Source organism: Octopus sinensis, linkage group LG6 (genome assembly GCF_006345805.1).
Source record: "Octopus sinensis linkage group LG6, ASM634580v1, whole genome shotgun sequence".
Taxonomy (NCBI): Eukaryota; Metazoa; Mollusca; class Cephalopoda; order Octopoda; family Octopodidae; genus Octopus; species Octopus sinensis.
Genome location: NC_043002.1, coordinates 5,396,848 through 5,415,879, shown reverse-complemented (window position 1 = coordinate 5,415,879; position 19,032 = coordinate 5,396,848). Strand labels below are relative to the sequence as shown.

The 19,032-nt window shown below is 40.9% G+C and overlaps 1 protein-coding gene across 2 annotated transcripts in view; it reads left to right on the top strand.

Annotated features, from left to right (window-relative positions):
• LOC115213017 (C-type mannose receptor 2-like) overlaps positions 1-19,032 on the top strand; it is a 261,506-nt gene that overhangs the window by 209,630 nt on the left and 32,844 nt on the right. For both annotated transcript variants that reach the window (XM_029781915.2, XM_029781914.2), the window contains exons 28-32: positions 3,641-3,687; positions 6,047-6,208; positions 8,490-8,516; positions 12,692-12,879; positions 15,163-15,224. In XM_029781915.2, coding sequence (XP_029637775.1) covers positions 3,641-3,687; positions 6,047-6,208; positions 8,490-8,516; positions 12,692-12,879; positions 15,163-15,224 — 486 coding nt within the window. The remainder of the gene's footprint in view (positions 1-3,640; positions 3,688-6,046; positions 6,209-8,489; positions 8,517-12,691; positions 12,880-15,162; positions 15,225-19,032) is intronic.

The following is a 19,032-nucleotide window of genomic DNA, read 5'->3' as shown; positions in this document are numbered from 1 at the left end:
GTTAGAGCAGCGAACTCGCGGTCGAGGGATCGCAGATTCGAATCTCAGACCGGGCGATGTGTGTGTTTATGAGCAAAACACCTAAGCTACACGCAGCTCCGGCATTAGGTAATGGCAAACTTCTGCTGACTCTTTTACCACAACTTTCTTTCACTCTTTCCTCCTGCATCTTGCAGCTCACCTACAACTTACCAGCATCCCGTCCAGGTGGGGAACCTATGCACCAAGGAAACCGGGAAACTGGCCCTTATGAGCCAAGCATGGCTCAAGAAGGAACACACTGATCTACTGAACATTTTGTTTATGTGCACATAAATATGTCACTAACCTTTGTTTACATGTTCCATGAAAACATGTTTAATTAGCGAGAAATAATGCCTTACTTGGACACAGGTAAAGGTTGGCAACAGGAAGGGCATCCAGCCATAGAAAATCTGCTTCAATAAATTCCATCTGACCCATATGAGCATGACAAAGTGGACATCAAATGATGATGATTGTGTGTGTGTGTGTGTGGTGCATTGCTGCATTTGAGAGGACCTGCCCACCACACCAGAATTGAGATCTTAAAACCAAGGTTCCAAGTAAAAAGCATTGGTGTGGATGCTGGTGCCAGTCACTCTGTGGAGAGGCTGACATTAGGAAGGGCATCCAACAGTAGAAACCAAACCCAAAAAACTATGAAACCTGGTGTGACCCCTGGCCTTGCCAGTTCCTGTTATGTCATTCAACCCATGCCAGCATGGAAAATGGACCTTAAATATCGTTGATGATAATGATATATGTGATGGGCTCCTCTCAGTTTCCATCTACCAAATCCACTCACAAAGCTCTGTAAGATTGAACACCAAATGACTTGGTTGGGAAGCAGAATAAAATACTTAACCATCCATACAGGCAAGCATAGACAGGCGTAGCTGGGTCGTAAGAAGCTTACTTCCCACCCATGTGCTTCTAGGTTTAGTTCCAATGCATTGGAACTATTCCTTTACTACCCACAAGGGGCTAAACACAGAGGGGATAAACAAGGACAGACAAACGGATTAAGTCGATTACATTGACCCCAGTGCATAACTGGTACTTATTTAATCAACCCTGAAAGGATGAAAGGCAAAGTCGACCATGGCGGAATTTGAACTCAGAATGTAACGGCAGACGAAATACCGCTAAGCATTTCACCCGGCGTGCTAAAGGTTCTGCCAGCTCACCGCCTTGGTACCTTGGGCAAGTGTCTTCTACTATAACTTCGGGCCTTGTGAGTGGATTTGCTAGACAGAGACTGAAAGAAGCCTATCTGTGTGTGTGTGACTTTGTGTCTGTATTTGTCCCCACCATCATCGCTTGACAACTGATGTTGGTGTGTTTACAGCTCCTGTAACTTAGTGGTTCGGCAAAAAGAGACTGATAGAATAAGTACTAGGCTTACAAAGAATAAGCCTTGGGGTTGATTTGTTTGACTAAAACCCTTTAAGGTGGTGCTCCAGCATGGCGGCAGTCAAATGACAGAAACTAATAAAATAATGAGTGCTAATGATGATTATACACATGTACACACACACACACACACACATTTATATCAAGGACATGTCTTATATCTTAATGAATACTCATTGGAAGCAGTCATCACTAATAAAGTAAAGTGGCTGTGTGGTAAATTGCTTGTTTACCAGCCACATGGTTCTGGGATCAGTCCCACTGCGTGGCACCTTGGGCAAGTGTCTTCTACTATAGCCTCGGGCCGACCAAAGCCTTGTGAGTGGATTTGGTAGACGGAAACTGAAAGAAGCCCATCGTACATATGTATATATATGTGTGTGTGTGTGTGTGTTTGTGTGTCTGTGTTTGTCCCCCCGACATCACTTGACAACCGATGCTGGTGTGTTTACTTAGCAGTTCGGCAAAAGAGACTGACAGAATAAGTACTAGGCTTACGAAGAATAAGTCCAGGGGTCGATTCGCTCAACTAAAGGCGGTGCTCCAGCATGGCCGCAGTCAAATGACTGAAACAAGTATAAGAGTAAAAAGAGTAAAGAGTATTCCTCAAGAGACCTGACTGCTCTGAAACAATGAATGGCATATTTTTAAACGTATAAAGCATTCAGCAAATTATTTGAATGTCAATAACCAGTTTTTACCAAGACATTTGTACTTCATACATCAAATAGTAAGCATACTAAACAAGGGAGACTACTTTCGGTAATGCTGCCTCAGTGATATTTTCTGTCTCTCTCTCTCTCTCCTTCTCTCTCTCTCTCTCTCTCTCTCTCTTTCTCTCTCTCTCTCTCACGGTCAATTTTATCTCACATACATATGCACACTGTCTCTCTCTGTCTCCCCACTCTCCCCAAGAATCATTTATTCAGGTTGTGAGAAGTTTGTAGGTGACTATTCCTAGTGTCATGAACATGGCTAGCTTACCAAGAGCTTATCTCTCACATCAGGAACTCACCTGGAATTGAAGGAAATTGAAGACAAATTCCTTTAAATCAAAACTTATTTTAATCCTTTAGCATTCAGAGAATTCTCTCAGGTGTAATTACTTATTCAGTCTCTTTGTTTTGAATTATTCATGCATTATCTCATAGCTTCAAGATTTTGATGATGTGATTGCTTAGTTTCAGAATGATTTTGTAAGGTAGATGTGAGAGGTTAGGTCTGACTAGTTTCAGCATATTTTAACCAGATATACCCAGTTAAGGTACCTGGCACCTTGACACGTAAAAAGCACCGTCCGAACATGGCAGATGCCAGCACCAGCGCCACCTGATTGGCGTCCGTGTCGGTGATACGTAAAAGCACCAACCGATCGTGGCCGTTTGCCAGCCTACTCTGGCCCCTGTCCCGGTGGCACGCAAAAAACACCCACTACACTCACAAAGTGGTGGGCGTTAGGAAGAGCATCCACCTGTAGAAACACTGCCAAATCAGACTGGAGCCTGGTGCAGCCTCCATGTCTTACCAGTCCCCGGTCGAACCGTCCAACCCATGCTAGCATGGAAAACGGATGTTAAACGATGATGATGATGATATACCCAGTTTAAATGTTAACGGGTTAAATCATGTTATATAAAAAACATAGACAGGTTGAAATATCAATTAGCCTTCATATGAAATGGCTACACCTGAAACATGAAACCTTGTCAAGGCCTTATCACTCATATCAAGAAGCTTCTGTAAGGTTTGAGGTGCAACTAATTACGACCAAAGTCTCTTAAATCATACCTTACTGCCTTGAAAAACAACCTCATTGGCTAATATATTATTTCTGTACAGCCCACAAGGGCCAAACACAGAGGGGACAAACAAGGACAGACAAAGGGATTAAGTCGATTACATCGACCCCAATATGTGACTGGTACTTAATTTATCGACCCCGGAAGGATGAAAGGCAAAGCTGACCTCAGCGGAATTTGAACTCAGAACATAATGGCAGATGAAATTCTGCTAAGATTTTCGCCCAGCGTGCTAACGTTTCTGCCAGGGGATGGTCATGGCTGAAATGCATTTGATCATAGCTCTTCTCAAGCAGTTCCAATCTGTAAATAAATAACTTCAATAACAATACCAGCAACAGCAACCACAACAAGAATAACAACAGCAGAAATTTGATTGTAAACTTGAGATTTTTGTTTTGTTTCAGAAAAAACAACAACCCTTATTGGCTGGGTGGTCGCTTTACGGAATCAGGTGAGTCCAACATTTTAAAATTTCTTTCGTCTTTTATATTTTATCTTTTGTTGGTTTCAGTCATTGGATTGTGGCCAAACTTGAGCACCACCTTGAAGGGTTTAACCAAATAGATAATTTACTAATCTTGGGTGGCGGTGATGGTAGTTGTGGTTTGTTGGAATTGTTAGAGAAGGGGACGGGATGCCTTGTGGTATCTATTTCAGTTCATGGTGTCTTAGGTTCAAACTCTGTGTCTTAAAACCACCCACCTTGCAGTCTGAAATAGTCATACTGGGACCTAGCAAATGGTGACTGGTTTTCTATATAGACAGAATAACCTGTCAATTGGAGTAATGATGGACCCTATACAATGCAAGATAAATACTGGAACCAAGAGAGAGAGAGAGAGTTTGTGAGACAGACCAAGGAAGAGGGAGAAATGGAGAGAGAATCTTAGACTTCAATATGGAAGTTATACTAATTTAAAACATCATAATTTCTGTCATAGACAAAAGACTTCATAGTATGGGGTGGGAGTGTGGTTTACTCAGTTATATTCACCCAAGTAGATGACTGGTATTATGTGAATTCAGCATAACTGAATTGTTAAGAAATTTGCTTTACAATCATGAGTTCTTAAGTTCAATTCTTTAGTGAGGCATCTTTCACAAGAATTCTTTGTGAGTGGATTTGGTAGACGGAAACTGAAAGAAGTGTGTGTGTGTGAGTGAGTGTGTATCTGTGTGTGTGTGTGTATATCTGTGTTTCTCCACACACCATCGCGTGACAACCGATGTTGGTGTGTTTACGTCCCCGTAGCTTAGTGGTTCGGCAAAAGCTTGGGACACAAAACTCTGCTTGTGAAGACCTGTTGAGGCAAGTGAAATTGAAATCGATCAAAAATCAATGGAAATTGTAGTTGTGATACCAGTGCTGGTGACACGTAAAAAGCACCATCCGAACGTGGCCGTTGCCAGCGCCGCCTGGACTGGCCTCTGTGCCGGTGGCACATAAAAAGCACCAACCGATCGTGGCCGTTACCAGCCCCACCTGGCACCTGTGTCTGTGGCACGTAAAAAGCACCCACTACCCACATGGAGTGGTCGGCGTTAGGAAGGGCATCCAGCTGTAGAAACACTGCCAGATCAGACTGGAGGCTGGTGCAGCCTCCTGGCTTCCCAGACCCTGAACGAACCATCCAACCCATGCAAGCATGGAAAGTGGACGTTAAACGATGATGAGGATGATGATGAAAATTGGGCTTGAAGACCACTAACATGAAGCCTGTTGGATGCATTGTGTATCTGTAATCTATCTAGAATTCCAGTTTTGACTCCCACTTCAGAGTACAAGTATTCAGCCTCTTACATAGAGTGTTAAATAAAAAGCAACATGCAACAGTTAAAATGGAATTACAGTCTCAAAAATCGCATCATGATTCTGATAAGCACTTCCGATGGACTGAGGCAATTTTTAATGCTCATTTCACACACACATATATATATATATATAATATATATATATATATATATATATATATATATTGTTTTATTGATTCAGTTATTTGACTGTGGCCTTGCTGGAGCACCACCTTTAGTCGAACAAATCCCTCCCAATTTATTGTAAGCTTAGTACTTATTCTATCGGTCTCTTATGCCGAAACACTAAGCTACAAGGATGTAAACACACCAACATCGGTTGTCATGCTATGGTGTGGGGAGAAGCACAGACACAGACACACACACACACACATACATATATATATATAAATATTTATAAATATATAAATATTTTAAGGCGGCGAGCTGGCAGAAACGTTAGCACGCCGGGTGAAATTCGTAGCAGTATTTCGTCTGCCATTACGTTCTGAGTTCAAATTCTGCCGAGGTCGGCTTTGCCTTTCATCCTTTCGGGATCGATGAATAAAGTACCAGTTATGCACTGGGGTCGATGTAATTGAGTTAATCCCTTTGTCTGTCCTTGTTTGTCCCCTCTATGTTTAGCCCCTTGTGGGCAATAAACAAAAATATATATATATAAATATGATGGGCTTCTTTCAGTTTCCATCTACCAAATCCACTCACAAGGCTTTGGTCAACCTGAGGCTATTGTAGAAGACACTTGTCCAAGGTGCCACGTAGTGGGACTGAACCCGGAAGCATGGGGTTAGGAAGCAAGCTTCTTACCTCACAGCCACTCCTGCACCTACATATATATATATTATCATCATTATTTTTTTTTCCTTCTTTCTTCAAATCTTCTTCTTCTTCTTCTTCTTCTTCTTCTTCTTCTTCTTCTTCTTCTTCTCTTCTTCTTCTTCTTATTATTATTATTATTATTATTATTATTATTATTATTATATTTTCTTTTTATGCAGGTAACATCACATGGCTGAATTCCAAATATCCAGTTAATGTAGACCACGGCCTGATTCCGTTCTCTTTCCACTCTTTATGTCCGGTCATCTCTCAATGGCAACCTAACATATATTCTCTCCACTGTGATCAGGCAGCAGACTGGATTTGCAAAATGACACCTCGTAAGCAATTTCTTCTTTGTTCCTTGTTTTTATCATTAGCAGATTCCATATTATTATTTTAATCCTTATTAGTTTCCATAACTTACTTTTCACCCTCCCCCACCCAGTTCACTTAGGTTTTGTTGTTTTCATCTCTCCTATCTTAACCCTTTTGTAAACATAATTCTAGTGAAACATATTGCCTGCGTGTAACAATTAATTTTGAAAATAGTTAAGAATTTGGAGAGATTTAGGGAAAAAAAACAACCTTTCCTTTATTAATCTAGAGTCAGTTATTAGGTTGGTGTTTAAAACAATTTAATGAAAAGGGTCTTCAGACTATGAAAAGGGACTGAAAAGTTCCCGGCTTTGGGTAAAACAAAATACTGGAGAATCAGTTAATTATGTTTTCATTCAATATATTCCCCTCTCAGATTGATACACTTATTGCAGCATCCTTCAGTTTTTCTAAGCTCTGTAAAAGAATTTGGAAGTTTGGTCCTCCAGCCAGGCCTTTCATAAGATCCTTAAAGCCAGGAACTTTTCAGCACCCCCTCATAACTGGCTTCCATGCTGGTGGCATGATTGTTACCAGTACCGCCTTACTGGCACTTGTGCCGGTGGCATGTGAAAAAACATTCAAGCGAGGTTGTTGCCAGTGCTGCTGGACTGGTTCCTGTGCAGGTGGCATGTAAAAAACACCATTTGAGTGTGGCCGTTTCCAGTACTGCCTGAATGGCCATCGTGCTGGTGGCATGTAAAAGCACCCACTTGCACTATAGGAGTGGTTGGCATTAGGAAGGGCATCCAACTGTAGAAACTCTGCCAGATCAGATTGGAGCCTGGTGCAGCCATTATTTTCACACCACCGACATCAGCAACAGTAAGTGGAGGTGCAATGGCCCAATGGTTAGGGGCAGCGGACTCGCGGTTGGAGGATCGCGGTGTCGATTCCCAGACCGAGCATCATATGTGTTTATTGAGCGAAAACACCTAAAGCTCCACGAGACTCCGGCAGGGGGTGGTGGCGACCCCTGTTGTACTCTTTTGCTCCAACTTTCTCTCATTCTTTCTTCCTGTTTCTTGTCCCCGACTTCCTACGCAACCGGTGAGCCTGGATGCGCATTCATCCATCCGTCGATGCTCTCGGTGTTGGGGGTTGACCTGCTTTCTCTTCTGCAGGTCTTACGAATAGTAAAGGACCACGTTTCGGACTTCTCCCATCTTGTGAGCTCTGGGATGAAGACCGTTCGCTCAACAGCAACAGCATCAGCAACAACATCAACAACAGTAAATGACAGCACCCCACCATTTTAAATTTGGAAGGACATATTCAATAATGTTGTCCTAAATAACACTATAAAGATGGGATGGTCACAACAGAAACATTTTGATGACGAGGCTGCTTGATCAAACCTAAGAAAAAACAATAACAATAATGATTATATAAAGAGACTGTCTGATGAAATGTGATGCTAAGAACATGTCATATTTGCAAGAATGTCTTTAGAAATATATCAGAGATATAAACTCCAGCTGACAAGTAAACAGTTTTTTAATAATGATAATAATGAAATTATTGTATACAGTGCTCAGGTGCACCACAACTTGTCAAAAGTGCGTATAAAGTATATGCAGTAATGTACAAATGTCTGGAAAGTGAACATTGTATGAGTCAGATACATGCTTGCATGTGTATGGAGGGGAGAAAATCAGGTGTAGTGCTGGCGAATCTCAGGAAGCATGGAAGTTTTGAAGGGCGCAGTGCTCCGACAACTAACAACTGATGCCGGCAGTTTGTTCCATGCTTCAGCAACTCTTAGCAGGAAAAAATGTTTCTGAAAGTCATGGGAGCTGTGCTGTTTTCTGACTTTGTAAACATGTCCACAGGTGTTAGACAGGTGGAATTTGAAAAGGTGCTCAGAGTTATTGTTTGTAAGATGGTTAATAATTTTATGGGTGTCTGTCAAGTCAGCTGACGTTGGAGTTTCAATGTGTCCATGTCCAGGGAAGTAAGGTGTTCAGAATATAGCAAATGCCTGAAGGAGATTATTCTCTTGGTTACTTGTCGCTGAACGACTTCCAGACGATTAATATCCTGGGCAAGATAGGGGTTCCAGACTGGTGATGCAAATTCCAGGTGAGGTCACACTATAGCTGTATAAAGCCGCAGATAGATAGCTGGAGAGCAGCTCACAAAAGGCTTGGTGAGTGATGCCAAGACACCCTCAGCCTTCTTGGCAATTTTAACAATGTGTTTTGTCCAAAGTAGATTATAATATTGATTCTGTTTCAATTTCAGGTTTCCATAAAGAAGAGGTGAATACAGGTAAGTGAAACATTTTATTTTATTTAACTCGTGCTAGTAGGGTGCCAAGAGCACCATCTGAGCATGATCGTTGCCAGATCAGCCAACTGGCTTCCATGCCGTTGGCACGTAAAAGGGCACAATTCAAGCATGATCGTTACCAACGTTGTCTTACTGGCACCTGTGCTGGTCATTGCCAGTACCGCCTGACTGGCCCCCGTGCCGGTGGCATGTAAAAAGCACCCACTACACTCTCAGAGTGGTTGGCATTAGGAAGAGCATCCAGCTGTAGAAACTCTGCCAAATCAAGATTGGAGTCTGGTGCAGCCATCTGGTTCGCCAGCCCTGAGTCGAAATTGTCCAACCCATGCTAGCATGGAAAGCAGACGTTAAACGATGATGATGATGAACCTTTCTCTGACAAACGAGTAGGTTTAGATATAATCTAGACTGCATGCGTCATTTCCTCCATTAGTCTATGCTGTGTTTATCTTACATAAAGGACATCAAATGTCTTAGCCCTCCAAATCAGAACCAGCTATCTCAGAAGACCTGTAGAGAATCCTTAGCAATGATATGAACTCAAGACATAAAACAGGTTGTAATTAAATAGTGCAATAAAATGAAGATGATGACTAGAATAAAAAAAAAGGATTCCATCATTCTAGATTGTGCTGAAGTTCTAATGAAACTGATTATTGTACTTTATGAGATTATGAGGAAAGTAATAAGTTAGCAGGGTATGTGGTACTTTGAAAATACCTCACAAAGTGACAACCATGTCCTGCATAGTTATTGGTTGTCCTTTGGCAAGGTATGGCACCTGTTCAGCTATCCTGCCAGGGATACAGCTAAGTCATGGAAGTGTAGCATGGTAGGTTGAGAAGAAGAAGTAGCAGAGGAACTCAGCTGAGACAATAGGGCTTCTTACATTGAGACTGAGTGGAGGAATCCTAAAAGCTTAATGGTCAGGATCATCAAGCTCAATCAAGAGAGTAGCAGCAGTGTATTCATAGGGGCTATTGAATTCCATAGTATTCAATGGTTGTATAATCAGCTAATGAAGGATTTGCTATGACTTAAGCTCTGGCAGCTGTGCTGGTGGCATGTAAAAAGCACCATTCGAACGTGGCCGATGCCAGCACCACCTTGACTGGCTTTCATGCTGGTGGCACGTAAAAAGCACCAACAGATCGTGACCGTTGCCAGCCTCCCTTGGCACCTGTGCTGGTGGCACGTAAAAAGCATCCACTACACTCACGGAGTGGGTGGCGTTAGGAAGGGCATCCATCCGCAGAAACACTGCCAGATCAGACTGGAGCCTGGTGCTGCTTCCTGGCTTCCCAGACCCTGGTCGAACTGTCCAACCCATGCTAGCATGGAAAACGGACGTTAAACGATGATGATGATGATGATGAACAATGGAATTAGATGGTGACTAAGAGCCGTGAGAATCCGTGAAAGTAGTGTGACCAAAGAAGAGGAAATAAGGTAGCAAAACATGTTATAAGGCAGGCCAGTGTAATAGCATAAGCAAAGAACAGAGAATCAGATAAGCTAACAGCTGGTCATCCACTTGGTTCAAGATTTTTGTCAAGTGTCCAAAGAAAAATGTCCTATTTTATTGAGTTTAAGTAAAATATCAATACTCTGCACCCTTACTCTTTTACTCTTTTAATTGTTTCAGTCATTTGACTGAGGTCATGCTGGAGCATCGCCTTTTAGTCGAGCAAATCGACCCCAGAACTTATTCTTTGTAAGCCTAGTACTTATTCTATCGGTCTCTTTTGCCGAACTGCTAAGTTACGGGGACGTAAACACACCAGCATCGGTTGTCAAGCGATGTTGGCGGGGGGGGGGAACAAACACAGACACACTAATACACACACATGTATATATGTACGTATATACAATGGGCTTCTTTCAGTTTCCGTTTACCAAATCCACTCACAAGGCTTTGGTCTGCCCGAGGCTATAGTAGAAGACACTTTTCCGAGGTGCAACACAGTGGGACTGAACCCGGAACCATGTGGTAGGTAAGCAAGCTACTTGCCACACAGCCACTCCTGCGCAATCTTGCTGGGGTCATATATGCCTTTCATCCTTTTGGTATCATAAAAAAAAGACAAAAGTACCAATCCAGGGCAGCAGATTAGCAAAACTAGAAGCTTAGAGGTATTTGTTTCTGCATTTTGTGTTCTGAGTTCAAATCCCACTATGGCCTACACGAGGGGTAGATGTTAAGTGCCATCCAGTGTAACACCATTAAACAGCACTTTGAGTGGTTTTAGAGGAGTTCACCCAGTTGCAAGCATTTGGGCCAACTTTCCAGTTTGAGGATGTCTTCCTCCCTGCCTCCCATCCATCTCAGTGGCCCTGTAAAGAATCATAAACATTGCCTTCCCTCCAGACTAAATGAGGAAAAGTGGCTGTGTGGTAAGTAGCTTGCTAACCAACCACATGGTTCTGGGTTCAGTCCCACTGTGTGGCATCTTGGGCAAGTGTCTTCTGCTATAGCCCCGGGCCGACCAATGCCTTGTGAGTGGATTTGGTAGACGGAAACTGAAAGAAGCCTGTCGTAAATATGTATATATATATATATGTGTGTGTATGTGTGTGTGTTTGTGTGTATGTGTTTGTCCCCCTAGCATTGCTTGACAACCGATGCTGGTGTGTTTACGTCCCCATCACTTAGCGGTTCGGCAATAGAGACCGATAGAATAAGTACTGGGCTTACAAAGAATAAGTCCCGGAGTCGATTTGCTCGACTAAAGGTGGTGCTCCAGCATGGCCGCAGTTAAATGACTGAAACAAGTAAAAGAGTAAAAGAGTTATAGCTAAAAAAAATATCTCAGGAACAAAAGAAAAAAGAAGAAAAAGTAAAGAAACAGGGATGCAAGAGAATTCCTTTTAATCAGGAAGAGAAAAACAGGAGTATGTTCATATCAAACCATCAAAAGGCAGATGAAAAAAGGGGAGAAAAAAGAGAATTCTGTAATGGCTTTATTGTGTAAAACCATTTCAGGGTAACAGCTAATAGCTAGTCTTAGAGTTAGCACATGCTTTTACAAAGCTTTCTCAGTAAGTTATCCATCCATAACTGAAAACAATTGAGTAGGTAAGGTCCAGAATATGGTGCCATTGTTCTTTTGATGGAAGGTGGATGCATGGATGAGTATTCCAACAGGATTGTATCTCCATTATCAGCAACAGACATAGTGTGATCATTCAACTTTGCTAGAAAACCAAATTTCCTTCAGCTCACCCTTAACATCTTAATGGGGCATTGAATAATGTAAGGCATCTTACACAACAATGTAGAAATATAAACCTGGAAAATATATGATAAACAGCATTGTAGCTGTGTGGTAAGTAGCTTGTTTACCAACCACACGGTTCCGGGTTCAGTCCCACCGTGTGGCACCTTGGGCAAGTGTCTTCTACTATAGCCTCGGGCCGACCAAAGCCTTGTGAGTGGATTTGGTAGACAGAAACTGAAAGAAGTCCGTCATATATATGTATATATATATATGCGTGCGTGTGTTTGTGTGTCTGTGTTTGCCCCCCTAGCATTGCTTGACAACCGATGCTGGTGTGTCTATGTCCCCGTTACTTAGCGGTTCGGCAAAAGAGACTGATAGAATAAGTACTGGGCTTACAAAGAATAAGTCCCGGGGTCGAGTTGCTCGATTAAAGGCGGTACTCCAGCATGGCCGCAGTCAAATGACTGAAACAAGTAAAAGAGTAAAAAGAGTAAAGAGTTAATCATAAGTCTGCTCAATCAGGGTTGGCCTGCAACCAAACGACAAAAATAGCAACTGTTGAAAAAGTGTAATTTAAGGATTACTTTTATTTCTTCCTTTCATTGCTTTTTATATTTTTATTTCTCTGTCTCAATTCAGAAAATTTGAAAATATAATTTGAATATTTGTAAACATGTCATTTGGAATCATCATCATCGTCGTCGTCGTCGTCGTCGTCAATAATGGGTTGGACGATTTGACTGAGGTCTGGCGAACCAGATGGCTGCACCAGACTCCAATCTGATCTGGCAAAGTTTCTACAGCTGGATGCCCTTCCTAACGTGTAATTTGGAAATTTGTTTATAAATGATTTAAGAATTTTTTTGTTTTGTTTTGTATTTTTTTACGATTTTTTTGTTTTTGCTTTTCATGCATTTCTTTATCTTGTTCTAGAAAATTTGGATATCTATTGTAAAAGAGGAAGTTTACTACAGGGACCTTATTTCAATGGATCCTGCTATGTCAGTGCATTTGAATTTAAGAAAGTCACATGGCACAAGAGCAAGACCGTTTGTGAGCTGTACAATAAAAGAATTGCATCGATCCACAGCCAAGATGAGAATGATTTCCTAGCAATGGCCGTAAGTTATAAACTCTTCTTATGTTTCAACTCATTGCATTCGTTTCTAGGAATAGTTATGCCAGTCAAAGAGTCTCTATAATAGTTGTATTGTTGCTCATTAGCCTCAGCTTAATTCCTGATCAAGCAGACTCGTTACCAAAGATATTCCAGACATACCCATCTTATCTTTTTAGGCTTATGTAGAACTACATTATTCAAAATGTTATTTTCTTTCTCCTGACAATATGGTGTATTTTGAAGGAAATTTGGCTGCTATTTCTAGCTAACCAAGTGAGGATGTAGGGTCTACGATATTGGTCTGCCTTTATAGTGTTCTTCATTCTGCTAAAAACGAGCCATTTATTCCTCAAATTCACTATCTTAGAAATAGCTATAACACTGTATATGCACAGTAGTTAAAAAAATGTACGATGGCGTCGGAGTGGTTGTGTGGTAAGTAGCTTGCTTACAAGCCACATAGTTTCAGGCTCAGTCCCACTGCGTGGCATCTTCTATAGTCTTCTACTATAGCCTCAGGCTGACCAAAGCCTTGTGAGTGGATTTGGTAGACGGAAACTGAAAGAAGCCCGTCATGTATATATATATATATATAGTTAATCCAAACATGAAAACACAAAGAGAAAACACAACAATCTTCCTTAAATTACATCTTAATACCATTAAAAGAAGTAAGGACACCTTGAGATAAAAAAAAAAAAACTAATGATGTAAGGGCAAAATCCTTTGGGTGAGAAGTGACACCACCCTTCCTGCATATGTGTGAAAATTTTCATGCTGGTAGGCCACGTCAGTTTCCAGCTGTTTTGCCTAGAGTAACAGACATGTGGTTTGTGCTTGTAAGATTTTCGTTTTCACTCAACACATCAAGCAGTGATATTTATCAAGTTTTTGCCAAAAGCTTGATGATACTCAAGCTCAAACCATCCAGAAGATTCAGCCAGCCATGGGCAAAACTCAGATCAAGGATGGTACAACTGCTTCAAACATGGCCACACCTCAGAGGAGAACAGGTCACACTCAGGTAGGCCATCCACAAACCGAAATGAGGAGCCGATTGAGAAGGTTCAGTGAGTAGCCATGGAAGACTGTTGTGTAACAATCTAGGAAATTGCTCATAATGTGGGAATAAGCACCGGATCAGTGCATTCCATTTTAAAGGAGGATTTGTGTATGCAGAAAATGTCAGCAAAATTCATCCCCAAATTGCTGGCAGAGCAGCAGAAGCAGTGGAGGCACAATGACCCTGTGGTTAGGGCAGCGGATTCGTGGTCGGAGGATCGCAGTTTCGATTCCCAGACCGGGCGTTGTGTGTGTTTATTGAGCAAAAACATCTAAAGCTCCACGAGGCTCCGGCAGGGGGGGGGGGAAGGCAGCCCTTGTTGTACTCTTTCACCCCAACTTTCTCTCACTCTTTCTTCCTGTTTCTTGTCCCCGACTTCCTACGCAACCGCTGAACCTGGATGCACATTCATCCATCCGTCGATGCTCTCGGTGTCGGGGGTTGACCTGCTTTCTCTTCTGCGGGTCTTACGAATAGCAAAGGACCACGTTTCGGACTTCTACCGTCTTGCGAGCTCTGGGACGAAGACCGTTCGCTCAACAGCAACAGCAGCAGCAGAAGCAACTCAGGACATGCTGGACTGTGTAAACCACAACCCAGACTTCATGAAGACCATTGTGACTGGCGGTGAGACATGGGTTTATGGTCTCTGCTGATGCATTTGATTATTTTACATGGAAACAAAAATCCAATGAGTGAGCAGTACATGACTGTACTCTAGTCGTAACAGTCAGAAAATGTTCCCACATGTGCAGGAAGGGTGGCACCACCTCCCACCTAAAGGATTTTGCCCATGCAGCATTAGTTTTGGTGGAGAAAAATAAGCCGGATACTTTTTGAATGCCCCTCATACATTAATACACACATGCATAAATGTGTGTGTGTATACACAAACACACACACACACACACACACACACACACATATATATATATAAACGACAGGCTTCTTTCAGTTTCTGTCCACCAAATCCACTCACAAAGCTTTGATCAGGTCAGAGTTAAAGTAGAAGATACCTGTACAAGGTACCATGCAGTAGGACTGAATCTGGAACCATGTAACTGAGAAGCAAACTTCTTAACCACACAGCCATGCCTGCACCTATAGCTATGCCTATGCCTATTTTTATAAAATATTTCAAAAATATTTTTAAGAGAGATAAACAAGAAAAAAATGGTTTTCCCAAATCCTTTTGAATTTTGTTTTTGTTCTAATTAATAGTTTTCTGCTCGAAGATTTTTCTGGATTGGAATCCATACATATTCAATGGTGCATGATAATAAGTAAGTTTAAATTTCCTTTTCATTTATCATTATTGCCATCTTCATCACAACATCTGCAACCACTCCCAACATCGTCATCATCATCATCATCATCATCAAATTCATCAACTTCTCTTCTTATGTCCATTGTCCAGTGACTGAAATCAGTAACACAATACACGAACATCTGATATGAATGCTTGATGCAAATGTTTCATAGCTGATAACATCAGGTAGCGGAAGACAGTGAATGTGCTTTAAACAGCATACTACCAGGTGTAAGGGAATGAAGGGTACCAGATGTGTCGCAGGTGTTGCTGGTGATGACGTGATGACGTGTTGTGTACCAAGCTGTATCGACCCATCGTTCCCTCGGAGCTACCAGCTGCGTGGAGGGGGGGGTATCAAACTGCATGGGCAACAGCTGATCCCTCATACAAACCTGCCCAGGCCTTGTGGCTCATCAGGAAGAGGACTGGGGAGGACACTCCAGCAGTATTGTAAACCCACCACCTTTTCCAAGCTACACTATCGTCTCTCGAGACGGATGGATGCCAACGACAATGACGACCAGATGTAAACCCAAATTTGGAGCAATTATTTTGGGGTTTAAATATATTTTTTGTCTTCAACTATTAATTCATAAATGTGCTGTAGAGCATGAAATAAATCTTTCAAAATACAAAACCCCATTACCCAGGTTCAATTCTGGTTCAGAACTCTTCCATTACATAGTTAATATTCTAAAAGAAACGCATGAACACCACACATTCAAATTTTTTCTCTTCTTTGAAATATAGTGGTCTTTTGTTTGGGGAAAAAAAAAAAAACTAAGAGACAGTGATGTAGCTGAAACGAATAGTTTTGTCCTTTAGAATTCTGAGTTAACTATTTAGCATTTAAATCAGCTGCATCCACCCCAAATATCCTATTTTAGGTGTAAACTGGTTAGATTCTGCCACTGGCAATGTCATTCTAAAAGGCTTGATGTTATTGGAATCTTAGAACTACAAAATAATGCAAAACAATGTGAATAAATAAGCATTACGTTTCCCAAAACAAAAGACTACTGTATTTCAAAGGAAAAGAAAAAATTTGAATGTGTGGTGTTCATGCCACTCTTTAAGAACATTGACTATGTAAGTGAAGTCTTGAACCAGAATTGAACCTCGATGATGTACTTTGTATGTTGAAAGGTCTTGTTGGTTTTGTTCCATTCCACTCAACCACTCCCAACTCTTCTCTTCTCCTACACATCTCTACTCTTCTGCTGCAGCATTGCTCTACTATTCTACTCTACAGTTGTCTACTATTCTACAGTTCTTTCCTACCGTTCCACTGAGCTATTCAACAATATTCTATATTGTGAAGGTGGCAAGCTGGCAGAAACGTTAGCATGCTGGGTGAAACGCTTAGTAGTATTTCGTCTGTCTTTACGTTCTGAGTTCAAGTTCCGCTGAGGTCAACTTTGCCTTTCATCTTTTTCAGGGTCGATAAATTAAGTACCAGTTGTGTACTGGGGTCAATCTAAATGACTGGCCCTCTCCTAAAAATATCGGGCTTTTTGCCTAGAGTAGAAAAGAATATTCTATATTGTGTTAACCCCACTAGGTTATACTCAGCCCTTCTTCCACAAATGGTTGTCCCTCTAGAATTCTCTCCCTCCCCCCCATGTTTTCCCTCATTTGTTGAGTTACATCTCTTCATGAGTAACATTAGCTGCATCATCCTTTCTGGTCTCAGAGACTGGCAATGAGCATGTGAACTGACCAAGCAAACATGAAGAGGAAAATGAATTAATTTTGTCTTTCATACCCCCAGAGTACCAGTCATATCACAGAGTTAATTAAATTGACTAGACCATCCTTGAGGATATTTGATCTTATTATTAAAAGGAAAAATTTTATGTACCAGATGATAATTTAGTGGATATAAAAAAAGCCAGGTTTAAATTCCTAACAGTATTTCGTTCTAATTCTTCAAGTTCAAATTTAAGTGAGACTGGATTTGCTTTTTATCAATTCAGAGGTAATATAATGTGTAGCAATATCAATGTTTTCGGTTCAGTTGGTTATACCAATCCTTTAAAAAAAATTAGTAGCATCTCATTAAGAGATAGACTAATTGCCTATTGTCTCGTTTCGAATGGCGAAAACAATTTAAGGTTGAGACAAGTAGGAACAATATAGGACTGAGAGGTCTTGTTGAGACAAGTCAACCTCTTTGGTGCTGGTGCCATGATAAGGTACACTCAATACACTTTATAAAGTGTTTGGTGTTAGTAAAGGCATCAAGCTCTAGGAACCTTGTCAAAAATTGGAACATGCATTCAAGAAGTAGTCCTTCGACTCATTTCAGAGGCAAGCAACTCGAAACAACAACCAAGTTGGAGGGTAATGACCTGTCCAACCCATATCAACTTGGAAAAACAGGCATAAAATAATGATATGCTAATTAACTAGGTGTTGTTAAGTGTTTAGCTAACAGCATATTGTCTCATTTAGAGATTAGCAAACTAATTATTGTTTCATTATCGATTAGCTAACTAGCTTTTGTCATATTTAGGAATCAGTTAATAAGCTATTATGTCATTTAGAAATCGGTTAATTAGCTATTGCCTCCCTAGGAGATTAGCTAACTAACTACGACCTCATTAAAAAGTTTTCAATCTGTGTATGTGGACCCTGTTGTCATCAAACTATAATGAAATGGTTCATCTTTTAAAGCAATCAGTTAATGCTTTGACTTCTTGTATTTTTTGCAAGGTTCTGGCTGGGAGTATGAAATCAGTATTTGGGCTTGTCAGATATGTAGGTCAAATGCAACCAAAATGTATTCTATTAAAGGCACAAAAAGGGTTAAGTGGTGGTGTTAAAATGCATGAAACAAGGGTTCTCAACCCAGGTCCATATGACTCCAGGGATCCATGTAAGATTTTGTGAGGTTGGAGTGAGCAAAATTGAGTGTGAATAGAGGTTGATGAAAATATTTTGCTTTAGATGTAATATTTGCAAGAAACAACTAGATTTTTTTCTCTAACGGTTAATATCATAGTGCATAGTGGTGCATAACACAATCGTGTATAAACTCTCCCATTTCTGACTTTATTTGGGTAAGTAAATAGTACTCAAGCTAAATATACCTTTTGAAGTTAATACTTATTTCTTTATTACCCACAACGGGCTAAACATAGAGGGGACAAACAAGGACAGACATAGGTATTAAGTCGATTACATCGACCTCAGTGCATAACTGTTACTTAATTTATCGACCCCGAAAGGATGAAAGGCAAAGTCGACCTCGGCGGAATTTGAACTCAGAGTGTAACGGCAGACGAAATACTGCTAAGCATTTCGCCCGGCATGCTAATGTTTCTGCCAGCTCACCGCCTTTTAAATTAAATTTTGAAGTTAATACTGTTGACGTAGCTATCTTTTTGTTGAAGAATCTCATTGAATTGCAGAGTGAGAAAATATTTCAAGCAAGATTCAAAATGTATGGAGAAGCAATGACAATGCTAAACAATATCCACTATTCTTGGAGAATTCACAGTTGTACATAATTGCTTTTCTTTCATCTTACCATGACCTACTGTTGAAAATTCGTAACTGACTCACATTGTAAAAAGAAGAGATCATTACCAATATTGGAGCTGAATATTGCCAAACTAGCAGAGCAAATTAATTTCCCATAGAAGTTAGTTTTTAGTGTTTATGTGCAATCAATTGCTTATATTTCAAAATATATAATTATAGAATTACTCTTTTACTCTTTTACTTGTTTCAGTCATTTGACTGTGGCCATGCTGGAGCACCGCTTTTAGTGGAGC